Raw genomic sequence first — 21,202 nt, 5'->3', positions numbered from 1 at the left:
TCAGGTGAATAACCACATTTTACAAAACAGGGATATCTTAATGATGAAAATGAAAAATGGGTTTGCTCACAAAAGCCTTTGTCTCTGAAATGTTGCTATAAGTAGCTCACTATCTAGGTTGAAAATGGTTGTGCAGCATCGTGTGTCCTATTTTTCCATGCCTGCAGTTAAGATACAATATGGGAATTCAGCCTTGGTAATTACTAATACACCACACAGACACAATTACACCCTGTGTACTGCATAAAGGGATCACTTGTGGTCTGTCTCTATTACAAAGAGCAGTTGGGGGCCAATATGCAAGAAGACAAAATGCTTTACAAGAAGGAAGGAGACCAGAAGAGTCGATGCACACAGATACAAGGACCTTGATTCTTCTTGCAGTGATTTAAGTCGCCTTTCATCAATTATCGTCCTTTGTCTTCAGAGCCTTATCACCAGCAGCATTACAGGAACTGAGCAGAACAATACTCGGGCCCAAATAACCCTGTGAACTGTGCTGACATTTCCACACCCTATTGCTGAGTTTGTGCTGGGTATTCAGATTCCTTAAAAAATACCCACACAACAAAAATGCAGTTACCAACTGTTTTAAGTTACCTTCCTTGATCCCTCCCTTCAACCCTGTGTCCCAGTGTAACTAATTTGTTCACTGCTGCCTCACACACTCTAATCCTGCAGTGATGATCTAAAAGAGCCTCAACAGAACAAAACAGAATGAAATATATCTAAACTCAGAGTTGTCCACATATAAAGCCCCTGCGACCAAAGATCTTAATATATTTTGAGTTAGTTTTAAAATCTCCAAACTTGTGAGCATTGGATGAATGAAGAACTATAAGATAAAGGCCTAAATAATACCCAGATATATCAGCTAAATTAGTCTAATTGTTTATTTAATTAAAGCAGCTTCCTAACTCATTTATGTTTACTGTACACAGAGGAAAAATTTCTCTCCTCAGTGACATCTGCAAAGTTTTGAGGGTGCAGTCTCAACAAATCTGCAATTGGTGATCTATGCCATTTATTTTCATGGATTGTTACTAAACATATAACATTTCATGGTCTTAACAGTCACACTCACTGCTCATCTGAAAATACATTTAAAAACACTGTGGAAAGGGGGGAAAAAAGGGACTCTAGGAAAGGCAGCTATTTTTGACAGTAAGTCAGCTTCTGTGAAACAAAGTCCTGTCTTTCAGAAGTGTTTACGATCTATGAGAAAAATATATCCTTGGGCTAAAAAGTTTATTGGCACCTAGGAGTCTGAAGAGAGCGAGTCAGGCCTGTGGTTTTTTGAGGGCACTTTATCATTGCCTACTTTCTCAAAGGGATCTCTGAATGAATAGAGCTGGATTACTCAGCCTTCTATTCCACGCCTATTCCTCTCCATTTTCCTTGGCAAGGCTGAGAGCCAAGCTATTTTTAGTTAGGCAGTTTTCTATTTTTAGACAACTACCAGTTAAGGGACACTAGTTAGGAAAAATTTAAAAAAAGGGAAAGAAAAAACACAAAAGGGGGAGGAGATGGAACTTCCCTTTCTCATAATGTAAAGCTGGCCCTTCAACCTGTAACTCCAGGCATTTCAGCTGCTTCCAATCTTGGAAAAATAAAGAAAATTCAGAGTTCAGGGATTTAAAAATAAACCTACCCTCTGGCAAACAGACCAAAATGCAACAAGCTGTTACTATGTGAAACAGTGACTACAAAAACAAAGAACATTCTCCAGTGACTAGATTGGGAGAAAAACTCTAAAGCTATTAGGTTATAAGAATGTTACACAGCCATGTAAGATTTTTCCAGTTTCTCAGCCAGATATATCGTGTTTTGGAGAAAGAAACAGGCATCTGTGAAGTAGAACTAATACTCTGCAATACAGATTTAAGGTCCCAGTTTTACAGAAAAGAATCATGAATCAAGTATGAAGCACATTTATATTACAAACATATTTTTCACATTTGTTCTCCTAGTATTATTACAACAGTAACATCCAAACATTTACAGAGATATTTAACTCAAACATTTTGAAAGCAATTAGTGAGAGTGGAAAAATAGAAGGGGGCTCTGCCAATACTAAAGGTCCAAATCCTTAACCGGTGCAAATAAGCACAGTTTTCATTGACATCTAGAAAGTGCCTCTAATTTACACCAATTTAGGATTATGTCCATGTCTTGTAACTGTTATTGCTTAGACCCATCGAAAACACCATCGGGAAAAGGGAACTTGTTAGAAGTGTTTTAAACAGTGTTTTCTAATGCACTGTTTGTCACATGATGATCTCTGTCGATAAATTTGAATTCATCTGCAAGTTACCATATGCTTCCAAGAAAAGTCTAAAGACCACTTTCCAGATGTTGCATTAAACCTGCACCAAAAAGCCATTCAGAATCACTAATAAACACATAGCACTTTTATTTCTTTCTCACTCTCTGCCTCTGTTTTATCTAAAAATAATTTACCATGTGAATTATTTCACTATCATATGGGACCCTTGAAGATTATGGAATATGCTGCATGAAAACCAATCACTTGTGAAATCAATAATGAATTGATCACTTCTGAGAAAAATAACTCATTATGCAACTTTCCCTTAGCTGTATCTTTCCTCATATTAGAGTAATCTGAAATGCATTCAAAGTAAAATAACATAAGCCCATACTCTGGGCTACTCTTGTTCCTTGTGGCATGCCAGAACACATCTTAAAAGGCCTTCATTTGGCTGCAAAGCAACTGTGGAGACCCTGGTACCAGTTTTCTGCTGCAGAGATCTTCAAAATGAATCTAACGTTTCATGTGGAGGGGAGTGTTGTGGGTTAGCTTCAGATTTGACTAGAATGTCCATGCAGTGCACAGATTCAGTGGTCAAAATACCATCTATGTGTGTGGAAGAGAAAGATGGACAGAATGCCATTATCTGCTGGAGTTGATCCTTCAGTCCAGTAACCATTCTACATGGAACAGAACTCTGAACTCTGTTGCCAAGTAAGTTCATGCTTGAATATCGGTGACGTCCTGGCAAACATTTCAAATGACTTCTCAATCCATCACTTGTGTTGCTAACTCTTATGATTTTATCATGTGTCTTGTGACAGCTAATTTTTTCTTAAAACCTAAGCTCTTGGAGTCCCATGATTACAAGGGAATATCACCTTTCTTTTTTTTTAAATATGTTTCTAATTTACTTAGTCAAAAAAGTTTGGAAATAACTAATTTGTGTGAGGGGGAAGCTGACTCATGATTTTTAACTCAGTGCTGGAAATACTAGTTCCCAGCATCTGGCCCACAGTTAATAACAGTAAACCAAGGAACAGATATTCAAAAGGTTCCTAAAGCCACCATAATAACAAAGTCCCCTGGGCAAATTCCAATATGCACACGGTGTAGCTGTTTGAAGTCAGTGGGTCTAATGCCAGCATTTGCTTACAGAAGCTACTAAGTATGGATCACTCATACTACTATATATGTAAATAACACTTTCCATGCCTAGATGTCAAACCATTTGACAAAGGAAGTCAATCTCACTGTCTCCATTTTACAGACAAAGAAACGGAGCCACAGAGAATTTTAGTATCTTGTCTAAGGTCACCCAAAACTCTGCTGGGAGAGCTGGAAACAGAACTTAGATCTTCTAAATCCTAAAGCCAGGTTCTTTCCATTAAAACACTGCTTCCATAGATCACATTAGCTCTTTTTGGGTGCATATATGCAGCAGGGCTTAATCTGAAATAAGCTACACAAATTGAGCTATGTTAATTGTGTATCTTATTTCGAAATAGCTTATAACCTTATTTCAAAATAGGGAACATCTACACAGCACTTATTTCAAAATAGAGCACTCTTCCTCCAACTTCCCTTAGGGTGTATCTAGACTACATCCCTCTTTCAACAGAGGGATGCAAATTAGACACTTTCAAATTGCAAATAAAGCCAGGATTTGAATTTCTTGCACTTCATTTGCATAATCGCATCATGGCGCTCTTCCGAAAAAGCACTATTTTGAAAGTGAAACCGCAAAAAATGAGGTTTACAGGATCTTTCGAAAAAGGCTTCTATTTTCGAAAGAACCGTGTCTAGACTGCGGTTTTACTTTTGAATAGCGCTTTTTTGAAAGAGTGCCATGAGGCAATTGTGCAAATGAAGCATGGGAAATTCAAATCCTGGCTTCATTTGCAATTTTGAAGTGTCTAATTTACATCCCTCTGTTGAAAGAGGGATGTAGTCTAGACATACCCTTACTCCTCATACAATGAGGGTTACAGGAATCAGAGTAAGAAGTCCTCCAGCTTGGCAGTATTTTGGCACTATTTAGAAATAACTGCTTGCTGTGTAGACACAATTATTTTGGAATAGTGCTAGTTATTTTAAAATAGTGTTGCAATGTAGACATACCCTTAGTTGCCTAACAAGCTTACTCTGTATTTAGTGGGCCAGATTCTCAGCTGGATGTAGTTTTACTGATTCCAATGGTACTATGATGATTTGTATCAGCTCTGAATTTGGCCCGACCTAGATTTCAGTTTGTTTGTATACAGTATTTTGTTATGATGTCAAAAGAAGAAAATACTTTTATTACAGGCAACAGTTGTCCTGTTTCTTTTCAGAAAACAGTAGATTTAAATAGTTATGGGGCTTATTTACCACAAATATACAGATCAGAGTCTTAATTGATATCAAGAGGCTTTCAAAATCTAATTAACCGCCCAGCTAGTCATTAGCTCTGTGACCTTTAGAAATAATTGAGAGAGGTGATTTTTCCCCTTCATCTCATTCTCCAGGTGACTAATCTTAGGTATGCCAAAGGACCCATTGCACGTCTGTAACATTTGATGGGATAATATGTAATAAGTCAATTAGAAAAATAGAATTGTGGCATTTCTCTTCAACACAATATATGCCCATGCTGCTTGTCACATGCATACAGGTTTTGTGACTTGAACGCTAGCCTAATCATCTCCTGCTTTTCGATTCACTAAAGCCATATCAAGTCTTAATTCTCACGTCCCTGCATTATCCCACAGCAAATTTAGTTGCATTACACTACTATTACCACTACGTTGCTGGTTATATTAAAAACCAATTAGATTTCAACTGTAACTACTCCTTTTATACATATTGTATACATTATGGACTATCATTTGTTGCATAATTTTCCTATGGAAAATTGAGGCTCATTCTCTTTAGCTGAATGAAGCGTGCTTTTTTTCCATCATGACAAGCAATTACTATGAATTTCTTCCCTTTCAGAATTTCACCCCTACAATTTGAACATCATATCATATAACCAGAGCTCTGTGTGTTGTAAAATACACTGGACATGAAGGCTGTAGGAAGAACTCCATGTGTTCACAAGCTCAGCTCTCTCTGACTGAATGGAAAATGCTGCTGCAGTTGGCACACATCTCTCTCTCTCTGGCTATGCTCACTGCATTGTCCCTGTCTAATCCCACAAGTCCACTGGGGAGGGGAAGAATTTTACCAAAAGTAAATTCATCAGCAATTACTAGAACTACTAAAGACACAAGGCCCCGAACAATACATATTTAGAGAACCATGCAGAGTTTTGATTCACTGACTAAAAAAGAACTTGTAAGTAAAGTGCTTTTTAAAATTGTGATTTATGCTTTCAAAATGGAATGATCAGTTTGATCATCTCTTCCATTGGCCATCCTGCCACAATACCCTTGTACCCTCAAAAGTTTAGTAAAATTGCAATTTTCCTGCTGGACAGTGAAGTCTGAATGAAGCTACTTCTTGATGAGGTCACTCACAAAGCCAATAGAGTAAGATCACCCAGAGTTAAAGAGGAGATGAGTGAAGACAGAGGGGCATCACCAGTGATAGAAGGAGGAGGCCACACAGTGATATTGAGGGAGCAGTTGGCAATGTAGAAGAAGAGAACAGGATGAGGAAACCCTTGATCCCCCAGTAGAAAGGCAGCAGAAAAGGAAGAAGTTATCAATTGTTTTGAAAGTGGAAGATAGATTAAGGTAAGATTGGACATGAGGGACCATGAAAGAGGTCAAGCTGAAGTGATCAGAAGACAGCCCTTTGTAACAGTGATTTTAGTGTCGTGAAATGGAAATGAGCTTTCAGAGGATTCAGATACATCCTACTTGGAGGTAAGCATGTGACTATATCATTGTAATCTTTCATTTTTTATCTTTTACCCTTTTTACATTTCTCTTTGTTGTCCTCACTTGTGTAAATTCTCTGAGGAAGGGACTTGTCTTTTATTTATCCATTGAAGCACCTATCTTGTGCTGTAGAAATAGTGACTATAGTCCATTAAGAGAACAGGGAAAGAGGAAGTGTGGGTGGGAGGACATAACATGCTTGAGGAACTTTGAGGTGAAGGGGAAGAGGTAGCCAGTGTGGTACTGAGGTAGGCAAGTGAGGCCAAGGAAGGGTGTTATTGGGAGACAGAGCCTACCAAGATGTGTTTGAAAACTGAATGAAAGAAGCACAAGTCTCTGTAACAAAAAATTAGAAAAAGAGAAGGGGAAGAGTTTGGAAGAAACAGAGTCAAAAGGATGGGAGTCAATAACAGGAGAGACATCTCAAAATTGTGAGATTGTGGGGAAAGAAACAGATGCTGAGCGGAGGGAAAAGATGTGCATTCTAGATAAGATTAAAACTTTAAAAACTGGCAAGACTGGGGACAGACATGTATGTGTATGCATGTATATTAGAAGAAGTTAAGAGAAGAGCTGCAGGGTGATCACTGTGGAGAACCAGATCTGTTTGTATAAAGAATATGGCGAAGTTGAATGAGCAAATAACAAATTAAAGTGGAGGAATTCTGTATGGTTATTATTTTTTCTCCACAAATGCTCAGTGGTCTGAGGAAGAGAAGAGGTGGCGGAATGTAGAGCCAGAACAGAGGGTCAGTGGGATGAGTCTGAAAGAGATAACTGAGCAGGAGAATTTGAGCTAATGGTGGTGACCATGGAATCAACAGAGAGGTGGAGGTCAGCTTGAGAAAGGGGGGCATCCGGGCAGCAAGGAGTCAGAGAGATTGATGGACTAGAGGTCACAATAGAGCAGAGTGATGAATTGGCGGGTAAGAGGAGGGAGTGATTAATGTGCATGGAGTGGAGTGGGAATCAGAGAGAAGGGACTCGGCAGTTGAGAGACTGGAAAAGAACAGCGCTTGTTAAAGGTTCATGAGAGACTTGATAAAAATGAAACAGTAGTTGAGGCTGTAATGGTGTGGAGAAAGTCAGGCAGGCGACTGTACTTTAAATCTGCAAAAAGCCTAATGGCTTAGCTAAACAAACATACTGGATTTCTGTAATACACTTATAATTGTAATTATGTTTGCAGCCAAGACAACTCTAAAAATAGTGTCCATGCAAACAGAGGACAATGTCCTTTCCAGTCTGCTGGAGGAATGACACTGTGCTTTGGCAATATTGGCTGAACTGAATGTGCTGGATCTTGTATCCCTTCCTCAGGCAAGATTTTTCCACTTAAAGTCAATGGAGTTCTGCCCAAATGAAGAATGGAGAACAAATGCACTAGACTGGATGAATCAGAGCAAACACTGGATGATTAGCAGTCATGTGCCATGGAGTAGTCCTTCATATGTACTTCCTTAACAATGGTGAGGCGCTGCTCACCTACTCCCTTGTTCAGACGGCAGTAGGCAAATACTGCAATTGTGGTAAAAATAAAAAGGGGGTAGGGTGAAAGGGGAAAACTATGTGATGTTCTTAAGGCCAGATAACAGAGGCATGTCCATTAACCCAAAACCTGGAGGTAATGTTGGAAAATGATTTCTAATACGAGGAGAAGAGTAGGCAGAGCTCTATAGCTCTCATAGACCTTAACATGTGATACAATGGACAGCTGTAAACAAGATGTTACTTATTATTATTGTAATATGTGCATTATGCCTAACAAATTAAGACCCATTGCCTTTGTGTGTCAAAATTAGGGATGTTAAAATGAGTTTAATTATGAAATCATGGCACCTTTGAAAATGTCAGTGGTTACATGGGGGACGGAGGAGGGGGGGAGATGGGAGAGGGACAGGCAGTTCCTGCCTGCTATCCTGCACAGTTGCCACTGGATTAGCACACATAGCCACATGCACCCCTGCACTCCTGCCTCTATCAGAGGCAGCAGTGACAGTGAGGCAGGAAGGAGCACAGGCTTACTGGTTAACCGTGCAAACAGTTACACTTTCACATCTCTAGTTAATATAATCAAATCTGATGATTTCCCTGCATTTTAACCAGATATATACCAACAGACTAAACTATTTTAGTCATTTTTCCAAGTAGTATAAAGATGTATCTTTATGAAATGCATGTATATTTATGACATATGGCCTACTTACTTTTTAGGGACATGGGCAACATATGGGGCCCAGAATCATTGTATACAAGTATTTCAAATTCACAAGCCTTGGGCTCAATTCTTGTCTCATTCAAACTGATGTATAGCAAGAGAAACTCCACTGATTTTAGTGGTGTTGCAACTGTGTAAAACTTACAAAAATAAGGAGAATTAGGTTCCATGATTTTGAACAAACATTGAGATCTGTATTCCAGTGGAGAAAAGTGACATCTGCTCACATATGTACATCAGCCCACTCTACAGTCTCCTTATTCTGATTTTTTCCTCATCCCCAATACAGCCACTTATGACCCAGTAACCAAACCTTCAGGGCTGCGATTTTGTGCATGTTAAATAAGATACTTTTCTCTCATTCAATTAAAGAAGGTGAGAATCTAAGGTATTTTGTATACAACTAAAAATGGAATGAAACCCATAGTTGCAACAATGCTATTTTACAGATTAAACAAAAAATGTGTTGTAAATACAAAAGGTGCTTTTACTCTGAGAAAGATCTATCCCTCTTTAAAGGGAAGAATAACAAGACTTCTAGTAATCTAAAATTTTCTATTACACAAGAGAACGCTATCCTTAGAACAATAACTATGTTAAGTGCATTGTTTTTGGTATCTCTCATACAGCACGAGGAAGTTTACATGATGCAGAAGTTCATCTTTACCATCAAAACTAAAAGGTTTAGAGTGAATCAAATCATACATAGCTCATACTATTCCTTAAAATAAACTATCAAATCCCAATAACTGGCATGCTTTAGTAACAGAAATAAGGTTTAATGAAAGACTGTGGGATGCGTGGTTTAGTGGCTAAAGACACTAGGCTTCAGTTTTAGGAACCCAGTTCAACTCCAAACTGAGGCCTCAAAGTGAACATTTTGTTTGCAGAACCAATACACATCACTAAACTGCCACACATAATTTAACAGGATTTGAAATAGTTGTCATTCACTGCTTAGAAGAGATCCAAACATGAGCAAACATGGAGGGTGAATACACTTTTCTTGCTCAAAAGTAATGTACCTCCATGTTAGAGTTAAGGTCACCAGAAGGTGGTGAGAGGAAATTTAAACTTTAATGCCAGAAACAAATCCAATTAACAGATAATTTTTTTATAACTAAGGAAGCATTGGTTCTGTTGCGTACTGAGTGAAATTAAGTTGTACAGGCAATTTCAGAAATAGATATTATATGTGACTGAGATTATTATTTATAAAAACATTATAAGAATAAATGTTTTAAAAATGATAAATTAGAAAGACTGAAAAGAAGACAAACCCAACTGGGTTTAAAGTTTATAAAGTCTCTCAATATTAGCTAATCTACTTTGTGTCATGGCTGTCCTTTGAATTCTATATGTTCTATATGTACAAATTGGATAGCACTGAGATAACTCAGTGTGATTTGCAATAAGATTGCCAACTATTAATACACACATTAACTTCATTTCAAATAATTTCTTCTTTGAAGAACAGCATAACTCTTATTAGAAATGCAAAGTCCTGCATCTTCTGTTACTTCAAATAATAAATTGTTATCTGAAGAGTGGTTTCATAAATAGTAGACATAATTAATTAAAGTAAAATACATTTAAAATGGCCGATAATAAAACTAACAACTTTCATCAGAGCTATATAAAATCATTTAGGCTTAGATCTGAATAGCAATGGTTTCATTTGACAGTACTAAAAGTATATCAGGGACTAAAAATATAAGAGTTCAAAAAAGATTAGGATACATTCAAGGAGAATATATATACTAATAGCTATTAATTAGAATAGTCAGAATGCAACCCTCTGCACTGGGTGCCCTTAAACCTTTGACTTCAGAAAGCTGAATCTGGGTGACAGTGGATGGATCATTCAATAATTGCCCTGTGCAGTTCATTCTCTCTCAAGCATCTAGCACTGGCCACTGTTGGAAGACATGACATGGGGGTGCCTCTACATAGCAAGGCTTAATTCGAAATAAGCTACGCAAATTGAGCTACTTCAACTACATAGCTTATTTAGAAGTAGCTTATTTCAAAATTGGGAGTGTTTACACAGCACTTATTTTGAAATAGAGCACTCTTCTTCTGACTTCCGCCACTCCTCATACAAGGAGGGTTACTGGAGTTGGAGTCTTCCAGCTTGACAATATTTCAACATTATTTCAAAATAACTGCCTGCTGTGTAGACACGGACTGAGTTATTTCGAAATAACGCTAATTATTTTAAAATAATGTTTCTGTGTAGACGTACCCTGGGCTAGACAGACAATTGGTTTGAACAGGTATGGCTGTACTAATGTTCTTATCTTTCTTTTTTTTAATTATAGGAACATATATCATTTGAAGAAGTTGTGATACATTCTCATGACCAACAGTGGAATCAAACTAAACAGACATTACTATGCATTGCGTGAAAAGAAATTGTGATTGTAAATTAATTGCTGAGAATGTTACGTGGCCATACTTCGCATTTATTTAAAAAACAATATTACTTTAAAAGTTTTTCTTCTCTAGTTCTGTAGAAAGCTACAAGCAGAGCTATGACCTATACTTTTGCTGAAGTATAGTTATGGAACAATCATTAAGATGAAAATGAACAAACTTAATAACTTTTGATGCCTAGGAAGAACAAAATTAAAAGCTATATGAAGTCCAGATGTCACACAGCCAAATGCAGCAGACTCCCCACAAGGAAATACTCATAGTGCACTAACATTTTAAATGATCAATTTAAGCATTTAAAATGTAGCAGTTTTGTACTCTTGCACTCTCACGTATATCCAAACTACACTGAGTGCAAAGCCATCTCTTCTTTTATGGGTTTTTTGCCTCATGTAACTGATAATAAGACAGTTAATGATCAAGTAAAGACACGTTTGCACACATTTCTTTGGTAATACAGTATAAGGAATCTTTTTCAACACTAACATGATGCTTAACTATTTCTACTGGCCTTGCAACAGTATAGTTGCTGTGTGGCCTAAGCACTTCATATTTCAGGCTCAGTGCTAGAAACCGTATCACTCAAACTGCCCACTGATTAAACTACTATCACAGATAATCCATATGGCTTGTCTTCTTTATTACTAACATAATTCAATTTAAATAATAATATTTACTGATTTTGAGCCAAATATTCTAAGGGATTAAAACTATAGGATTACTCATAGAAGTTTATGTGTTCCACAAAATTACAAATTTGAATGCAGATAGGCCATCACATAAGCAAGTTGCTCAATTTTTTTGTGAAAAAAAGTGTTTTGCAGGTTCATATATCATTCCCTTTGAAAATCTACCCCTTAAATTTACAGCAACATAAACGTTAGCTTAAATTTCACATTTATACTGAAGTTTCTTGGACACGAAAGGACTTGATGATCAAAGGACATACATAGTTATTGTGAAGAATGGCAAATTACTCAGATAAATCCCGACCTATTGGCCTGATAACCTATTTTCACAAGAAAACCAGGAAAAGGAAGGTTAGTGGGAAAATACCACAACAACGTTTTCCTTCCTAAGAATGTGCTCCTTTTCTTTTGTCAGGAGACGAAAGAGGATAAATTGGGGTCCAGGTTTTATCCCTTGCAGATCGGCATATGTATTGGCCACCAGTCCCAAGGCTGAATCCCTAGGAATCAGTGGGAGACTTCGTCCAGCTATGTGGAGGCTCCAAAGGGGGCTTGGAGAGGAGGACTATGTCCTTCGTGGTCCCATCTCACATGGATTCTAGCACCCATGTTGCACCCTTTGGCGGGAACTCACTTCCCTTCCTAATAGGGGCAAGGAGATGTGCAGGTGGATCCATGAGGTAACTAAAAAGTGGAACATTATCATGAAAATATATTACAAAAAGGATTATATAGTTTGGTTACAATATTTATTAATATAGTTTCATGTGACTGCATTATGACCCTCTAGGAGCAAGTACAATGCAATCTAGAGGCTTATGCAATATTTCTTCATAGAAAGTATCTAAAATGTACGAATTAAATTTAATCTCTTCCATTGCAGTGCTCAAAATTCTTGACTGGTGTACCTCAAGAATAGGATTTTCAGAAGTATTTAAGTCTCATTTACAAAATTTACAAGTGATTTAAAAGTTTATAGGGTACAATTTCTAAAGCACCTCAGAGACTTAGGAGAAAATGTTACATGTAGGCTCCTAAATCATGTAGGTGCTTTTGGAAATTTTACTCTAATGTTTTACTGATTAACAAAATCCCTAAAAGTTACCTTTACTTTGGTTTGAGTCTTAAACTATATTTAATTTGCTATCATAAGTAATGGAAATAATGGATGCTGAAAATGAATGTTTTCAATTTGAATTAATATTCTTGGGCAGTTATAAATACCGATTTAAAAGTTGAAAAGTCACATTAAATAATAATACTACAATAATGTTATAAGGTGTCAATAGCATTCTGATAAATGTTGTTTTCAGCTCTAATATTTGGTAAAAGCCTTCTAAGTGAAGTTGGATTTTTCCAATGTTCAACCATTTTTGTGAGACAGAAAATGAAAACATTTGCTATATAATTTATAAGTTAATTGTTCTTGAATTTTTTTAAACTACAGGGTATTTTTCAGAAATTATTCATCAAGATCAGATGTCTTTAGATGAGTACTGACAAAAATTAGTTCCCTCAGAACACACATTCTTACCTCAACAATATCTGAATTCGTTCGACTCTCATGTGGCTCATTGTACTCTGTATATTTCAGCAACACTTTGTCCATATCAGTGCTGGCATACTGGAACAGTTTGTTGGTGCTGTTGAAGATGATTAGAGCAATCTCACAGTCACATAGAACACTCAACTCATAAGCCTTCTTCATTAACCCAAATTTCCTCTTTGTAAATGTCACCTGGAAAAAGGAAAACAGGTCTGTCAAAAATCCCTGTCTCTTTTCTATTGACCTTTTTCTTTTTATGAAGTTCTAACTTGCAATTGCTATAGTCTATGAGCTTTAGTAAATTCAGACTAAAAATAAATACATCTAAACATAGTTGCAACTTAGAATACAAATATCTGTCTGCTAAGTAAATGAGGTAAATGCATACAATCCTCAGTGCACAATTCAAGCTATAGAAAGTTAAAAAAAAAATATGGGGCACGTCCATTAGTTGAGATGCAAATTTTTTCTGTCTCATTAACCACTTTAAAATATTGGCTCTAGATTTTTCCAAAATATTGAATTCAGTAAATCTGAATTAAATTTAATTCACTTAATCTTTTGCCCACACCTAAGCTATCATGTTTATTCTGCATTGTTGCCTTTGGCAACCACCTCCCAACATTTTAAAATTTCATCTCAGTTATGCAGTTCTAGAAAACTTTTAACAAAAGATTCAACCTATGATTATTCAACAGATATTAATTCAAATTTAATATCCCCAATGTGTCTATCGGTAATATGAAAAGTTGTATCACAAATTTAATTAGTCAAAAAAGATGATTTGATGTAGAAATGCACAGATTTAGAGCTGTTTTGAAAAATGTCCAAATATATATATGTGTCAGAGAAAATCCTTTTCATTTCCCTCTCAAGTTCTCAAGTGGTAGTACAATGAAGAATATAAATCAGGAGTGAAGAACAAGTTATATAAGTACTGACTAACCAGCAATATATATGCATTACTGAGGTGAGTTCTTATCCATACATATCTGTGGACACACACTATTAACCTCAAAGGAGATACTTAGGCAGAAGCATTTCTAATACAATCAAAGGATTCCAGTCACATTATTTTGATAAATTAGAGATGCATATATATGGTCTCAGTGCGGGCAAGTCAGCAACTGCTATGAAACTTAATGCAAAATCTATGTATTATGAAGACCTGCAAATAAAAACTGAATTTCTTTCTCAACTGCTTTGCAAATTTTCAGTGATACATACACATCTTAATATATGAGTTTCTTACCATGAGACAACTAATCTGATATTAAGAACTGAATTGTTTCTGTTTTTTCTTGTATGTGTTTTTCACTAAACAGATAGATATTTTATTTTTAATATTTATTTTCCTCTATAGTCATTTTTGAGATGGATTTTAAAAGTGATCAAACATATGGTATTACTAAAACAGTGATCAGTCAAATAAAATATGTTGTGAAGGTATTTGGCACAATTTAAGGACAAGCACTAACCAGGCATTACAGAGTTGCTTAATCTGACAGTGCTACCAATTCTTTAATAGCGTCAGTAAAGGTACTTCTGCACATGGTTCATCACTGAGGCAAAAACAAAAAACAAACAACCCTCTCTGCCTCCAAACCATTGTACATGATTCATAAGGATGTTGTTTTATCTTGTTATACTCCTAATGAAAGCTAACACTAACTGCAATCCCAATCTCCCTTTAAATCCGAGCTGGTCATGCCATGGAAAGTGTGACATTTAAATATTTCTAATCTCTACCAGCCAGTTTATCTCAAAAAGATGTGGCTGGATGCCGATGCACTGTACAATTATTCTTCACAACCGGCAATGAATGACATCACTTTTATTGTTGTCCCAATCATTATAACACCTTTATAAAATACTATTAACAACAAACAGATTATTAAATGTGATTATCCAAGCATTTTTTCAAAAACTGTTTGCATAGCATTAGACTTGAGTCTATAATTTTGTCGTGGTATTAAGGTATTAAGACATATGTAAATAGGTATGGTCCAGCTGGCTTTTGTTATTTGGCATGATTTCTCAAATATGTAGTCAAAAACACATCTTACCATTGAAAAATTGACCAGTCTTTCAAATACCTTTTAAACACTTTGCTTGCAGAAAATTATGATTCAAGGTTATACACAGTAATATGAACATCGATACAGTTTTTTTAGAAAAGGCTAAACAAGTATGGATCACATGCAGAGGAGAGAATGTACTAACCGGACACATTTTTCTGCATCTAAAACTATTTTCAATCAGACTAGTTGACCACAGTACTGTAGGTGGAGTGTATCTATACAGTATGGTTTCTGTTGCACAGAAACCTCAGAATTTAGCATGTTACAGCTCCTCACCATCAAAGTATACTTCAGCACAGAAATATCTTTAAAGCTACTGTTTGTGTTTACTGTTAGGTGCTCCTGAACATTTTGGGTAACCACACAGATGTGCTGCATAGCACATAATTATTTCATAACACTTATAAAAAAAGATACTACATATAGTGCCTTTTCATGAACACTGAAAATATAAAGGACAACAGATAAGCTGGAGCTTTTTAAACTTTTCTTTAAAATGTAATCTTAATTGCTCTGAATTTAATTCCCTATTATCTCCATGCTCTTTTTAACAGTCTCCAAATGTATTATATAATGCTTTTTGCCATTGTTCGCAGACATATAAAAACAATTGTATCTATTACTGTTTCTAAAGCGATCTAGAATATTACCTTTCTTTTTAAAATATGCCACTCATTGACTGATTGCAATTCAGAGCTTTTGCACTTATACCTAATAATGTATTATAATAATGTAATTTCTTATAATTCTATAGTGGTTTGCAATAGGGATGAGCTTATGTATTTAATAACTGTGCAGTAGGGTCAAGACCTTCAGAAGAGATGAAAAATACTTTTTAAAGTATTTAAAATTTATCCTTCTTTCGTATAATTCCTTTATGTAGCTACAACAAGAAAAAAAATGCATTCATTTATCCCCTAAAATATTCAGGTGAATAATATGAACAAACAACAAATATTCTATTTAACTTGTATTTTGTGTCCAACATATTGCTAACTATATACACCTAAATTAAAATTTGTTAACAAATACTAAGATGATAGATGAAATATTTTAGTACTGCAGTGTTTTTACTAAGTATTAAAGATTGCAATAAATTATTAAAAATATGTTGCCTCTATGTCTAGGTGCAAGCCAACCTGAAATCTATACTTGGAACTCTGTGATTCTGTACTTAAGAAATAAATTTTACTTGTGCTATATTAAGAACATGAATAAAATACATACACTTCTTAAACACAGTTGCATACACACAAATTATTGTATTAAAAAATTGTAACCGGTTGTATTAAGAAAGGGTTTTACTGTAACATTTCACAATCCAAATCTGATCACTTCATCATGGCTAAAAATAATTTAAAAGGAATAATTTTGACAAGGGATTAGGAACTCAGATAGTACCAACACTGAAAGGAACAATCTCTCAGGAAGGCTCTTATAATGTAAAAGATATGTTCCATTTTATAGATGGAAAAACATACCTGTGTTTCCAGTTTACACACATTTAAAAATAAAACTGATCTTTTTGCACATACACACACAAAATAACATGTATTTTCATGATATCAGATTAATATTACATGAATTTTTCAGTAGTACAGACTGAATAGTTTTGATAACTGATCAAACTGTAACCTGCTAACTGTAACCAAAGACTAGCTAATTAATTAATTAATTAATTACTCAGTGAACCTGCGGTCCAAAATTGATTTAGGACATGCTTTATTCTTTCTGCTTTCTGGATCAGTAGATGTCTAGTACTGTCCTCAAGTTTCCATATTTTTTGTTATTGTCAGGAGATTTATCAGACTCTTACTAGGCAATCTGTGAGGTCCTAGCCTCATGGACGAGTCTATGATGATAGTAAGACTATCAGGGAATCAAGGGAAGCATGGAAGTTTTGAGAAACGTAAAATGGCTGCCTGAATGAGATCAGCATTTATCCACGTTTAAAAGCCTCTCACGCATGAAATACACAATAGAAAAGCAAATGCCAGTATTTTTAAGTTTTCAAAAGTACAGTTCTATAAGTACTGTGTAACCAGTGTGGCCAAGCAGTGTTTCAGAATGTAATGTGCAAGGAACGGAGCATGTATTTGTGCAGCAAATCAAGTTGCTCGTGTTCTACATAAGCTCTGAATACAGCTTGCTTGATTTATTTGGAGCCTGCTTTTCAATGCAGATGAGCCCAAGGACTTTCACTAAACACGATGATGTCTAGCACCTCAGAAAATCAGGTCCTAAAAGTAAGGAAGTTTAAATGCAGACAACTGTCCAGGCTTTGAGCAAACCACATGCTTGTTTTAAATATTAAAGAAACCAAAGAAAGAGTGAAAAATCCAGTTCCTAGTTTGCCTCCCATGAGTAAAGGTTAGGTATTTGTGCATTTTGGACCATATTCTGGCTAGAGGTTAAACTTTGGTCCATGCACAAGAGGGAAAGCATGGTCAAAGGCAACTGGGGGGGGGGGGGGAGGACATTTTCCAATCTATTTCTAACTCTCCTCCTGTAGTCTAATGGACTACAAAAAGACCTGCAAGCTTTCTAAGGCCAAAATGGTGAAGGAGCTTTCTTAGGCACAGTTTTGGGATCAGGGACTGTGATGTCCATGAAGGGGGCTATAGCTAACCAGAATACAGGTGCACATTCACACTGCTTCACAGCTGAGATATGCTCTCACTAGGAAGATAATTTAGCACAGTGCCAGAATTTGGCATTTTATTTGTGGTGAGTAATGTTTGTTTAAATTAAATACATTAGGAGATCTGATTTTGTATATAAGTCCTTTCACATACTTGAATGAATAATGCAAAGTGTACATGTGCTTTTTCCACTCAGACACTGTACCAACAGACGGAGTAATGGAAAAAAACAGCAATCTAGTGTCAATTGTTTTTATTTATCTAAAATTATAACAGAATTGTTGTGCTGCTTGTAGATGTGAATGGCACAGCATAAGAGCAGTAATCAATGCTGAGAGGTAGAAGCTTTAACTCTACTGATTTAGCTTATGACCTGTCTCTGCTACACTGATGCTACATTGTTTTCCTCTGGACTCTTTCATGCTTGACTTCTAAATCTAAGAGACTGATTGTGAGTGACTGGCCTGTAATAGCAATACTTGGTACTCAGTGTCAGTCATTAGTGAACAGAGCCTATGCTCTACCCTGCCCTCTAGCAGGTAATTCAATCCAATCCAATCCATTAACAATATGTCAGGTCTCTCCCCTCCTCTCTTACTGTCCAGACATAAAGTTGTACAATTGCTAGCACTGAAAGGAGGAGAGGAGTACATCCCATCCCTAGACATTTCCTGACACTATGTATATGTTAAAGTGAGGGTCTGGGAAAATTGGACCCAGCTTATGTATTCAAGTATCTGATGTATACACTCTACCTGGCAATTGTGGAGTGTTGTGCTGATTGTCCCTGCTCAGTCTCCAATGTCAGATTTCCTGACATCGGGGTCAGAGTGGGGCTAGCTGATATGAAGTATCTGGCAAGCAAGAAGTATCAAATGAAGTATCCTCCTCAGCATAAAATCAAGATGGCCATGTATGAGTCATGTGACCTTTGACAACTATTCCAGGGTAGACATTTTTATCCTATCTTATAACCAAATTCTGATAGCTCTTCAGAAGATGAACCCCCCCATCTATTCCCACCCCCGACTCTCCAATCTATTTTATTCTGCTCAACTCAGATTATCATTTAAAAAGGTTCTCCTGCAACAAACCTTATGACTATGTTCAGCGGTGGTAGTAGTGGGAAGCAGCACCACTGCAGGATTCCCTCTAGACAAACCCTCCTTTATGTGACAACAACTGGGCATGCCATATTAAATGAAAGGCCTTTTAAAGAGCAGTAAGGGACTCTTCAGCAGCCTGCTCTATGTTCTTGTAACCCTCCAGCATAACTTATAGGGATGAGACAGTAGCGAGTTATGCTGCAAAAAGAACTATTGTGCTCAACAGCCTCAAGCATACTGAGCCATGACTTGCTCAACAGCATTGCTAAAGAGGAATTCTAAGTAGAATGACCTAAAATTACAACTGTAATATATTAAATGCCCCTATTTTATAAAACAGGGTTCCTTCAGCATTTCATGTTTACCTCACAAAAATGAAGGTGCTGTGTTTTTTCATTACACTGTATTATCAGTATATCAGCACATAAATAATGGATCAAAAAATTAAACAAAATTGTGAGATTGTTCAATTTTTCACAAGTCCTGTGATGGTTGATCTCTATTATGACATTTGTCTTCATGAATAATGAGAAGAGGAATAAATCAGAGATATGTTAATTAATGGATGGTATAGCAACTCACAAATTATCAGGTTAGACAATATAAAGATTTTTTTATTCCCACATATTCTAAGATGTTCTAATTCCTCAAAACATAATCTATATCATATTCAGACTTGAAGAATGGTTGGATATTATGTTTTTGTCTATTGCATGATATGTATAATGATGGTCAATCTCAGTTATACCATTCTCCTTCATTCATTAGAACAGATAGGATTAACTCACTTATTTATAAATTATAAACAATATATATATTTATAAATATATAGACAAGTGCATCTCATTAGTGAAAAAATATATCCTTTTTATCCATATACACATAGTCTAGGTGATATAAAGAACAATAAAATTAACTTTTTATCTCCACCACATTCACTAACTCTGGCAGGTACAAATAAATATTTAGGGTAAAAAAAAACATGTTTACTAGTTCAACAAAACTAAAATGTTCATAAGGTAAAGGTCAAAGAATATTTCATTCCCTGCTGAGCAAATGGTCAGGAAGCACATTTGTCTGCATTTCCTGTCATAACAGGAAGAGTGTAACTTCTTCCTCTCCACAATGGCTTCAGTTCTGCTTCCCACCTCCAGCTCTTTCTCCCTCAGGGCCTTCCAAATCAATCCTTATGAGACAGAAAGGCAGTAGTTCTATCTGCTCTAGTTTTCAACACAGGTATGTTTACTGATACCATATTTACTACTGGACTTGCCTTACTTAGGCTGCTCATTCATACTTCTAATTAAAAGTAATTTGGCCTAAATATTTACCTAAAGCTAATTAAATTCAAATTATTCTCTGGCATATTTTGGAAATATAAATACACCTAAACTTACACACAGCCCTGAAATTCCTTATCAGGTTAGCATCTATTGGAAAACATTTTCTCTACCATGTATGGAACCTCATGTTAGTACAACATGAAAAAAAATTAGATTAAAATGGAATGAGGGCCAATTGGGACATTAAAATTTTGGGAACCTGACCACTAACATTTGGTATGCATCTTTTGTTACTTAAAGAGACAATATTGAGGTAGCCAAGCTGATAAAACTAGAAGGTGTGCCGAACAGGATAATCTGTTCTAGTGCCACTACTTGCGATGCAAATTACTATTTAATGTGAGTAAGGGTGGCAAATCAGGCATGAAGAAATAGAGCACAGGAGGAGGGTAACCACCAACCTCCTAAAATCTCAAAACCAGAATAAAATCAAGTTAACTCGTGAGAGCTGACTGAAAAAAAAATGGGGGGGGGGGGAATCTCACAAAATGTCCTCTTAAATTTGTGCTTATCTGTGCACTAAATCGTCAGGCTCCCTTTTTTGCTTCTGCAGATGACGCTCTGATTGAAACGGTCTTATAGTCTGTTCTTTTCAACAGAGCTACTGTAGATAAAAATAGATGGCCCTTAGTCTGAAACTAGTTTTTAAACTAGCAGCATGAGGTATTGGAGTCAGTTGAACGAAACTAGGTCTTCCTGTAAATGGACATTTCCCTCCAGGATACTCATCCCTGCCCTGTAACCTCACTTTGCTGATCTGCTTTAATTTGTTCTCTGTTCAGCTGAGAATTGTAGCAAGGCTTGTCTTACCTAGGTTCACATATGTGCTGGGATCTAAGAATCGTAAACATGCAAAAATTGCTCTGCACATGTTTTCCAAATGCCTTTATTATAATTTTCAGACCAGCTACAGAGCCATGCTACTCTGGGGGAAGTGTTGAATATTTATATATGTATTTCCTACTGCATTTGATGGTACTCTACCCTCCCCCTCCCCACCAGCTGA

General features: G+C 36.3%; 1 protein-coding gene across 12 annotated transcripts in view; it reads right to left on the bottom strand.

Moving 5' to 3' along the window:
* Positions 1-21,202, bottom strand: part of MEF2C (myocyte enhancer factor 2C) — a 168,903-nt gene that overhangs the window by 61,591 nt on the left and 86,110 nt on the right. For all 12 annotated transcript variants that reach the window (XM_075932165.2, XM_075932166.2, XM_075932175.2 and 9 more), the window contains one exon: positions 13,013-13,216. In XM_075932165.2, the coding sequence (XP_075788280.1) occupies positions 13,013-13,216 (204 nt within the window). The remainder of the gene's footprint in view (positions 1-13,012; positions 13,217-21,202) is intronic.

Source organism: Pelodiscus sinensis, chromosome 6 (genome assembly GCF_052426305.1).
Source record: "Pelodiscus sinensis isolate ZL-2025 chromosome 6, ASM5242630v1, whole genome shotgun sequence".
In the NCBI taxonomy this organism is placed as follows: domain Eukaryota; kingdom Metazoa; phylum Chordata; order Testudines; family Trionychidae; genus Pelodiscus; species Pelodiscus sinensis.
Note: the sequence above shows the minus strand (reverse complement) of the source record. Positions and strands in the feature narration are given on the sequence as shown.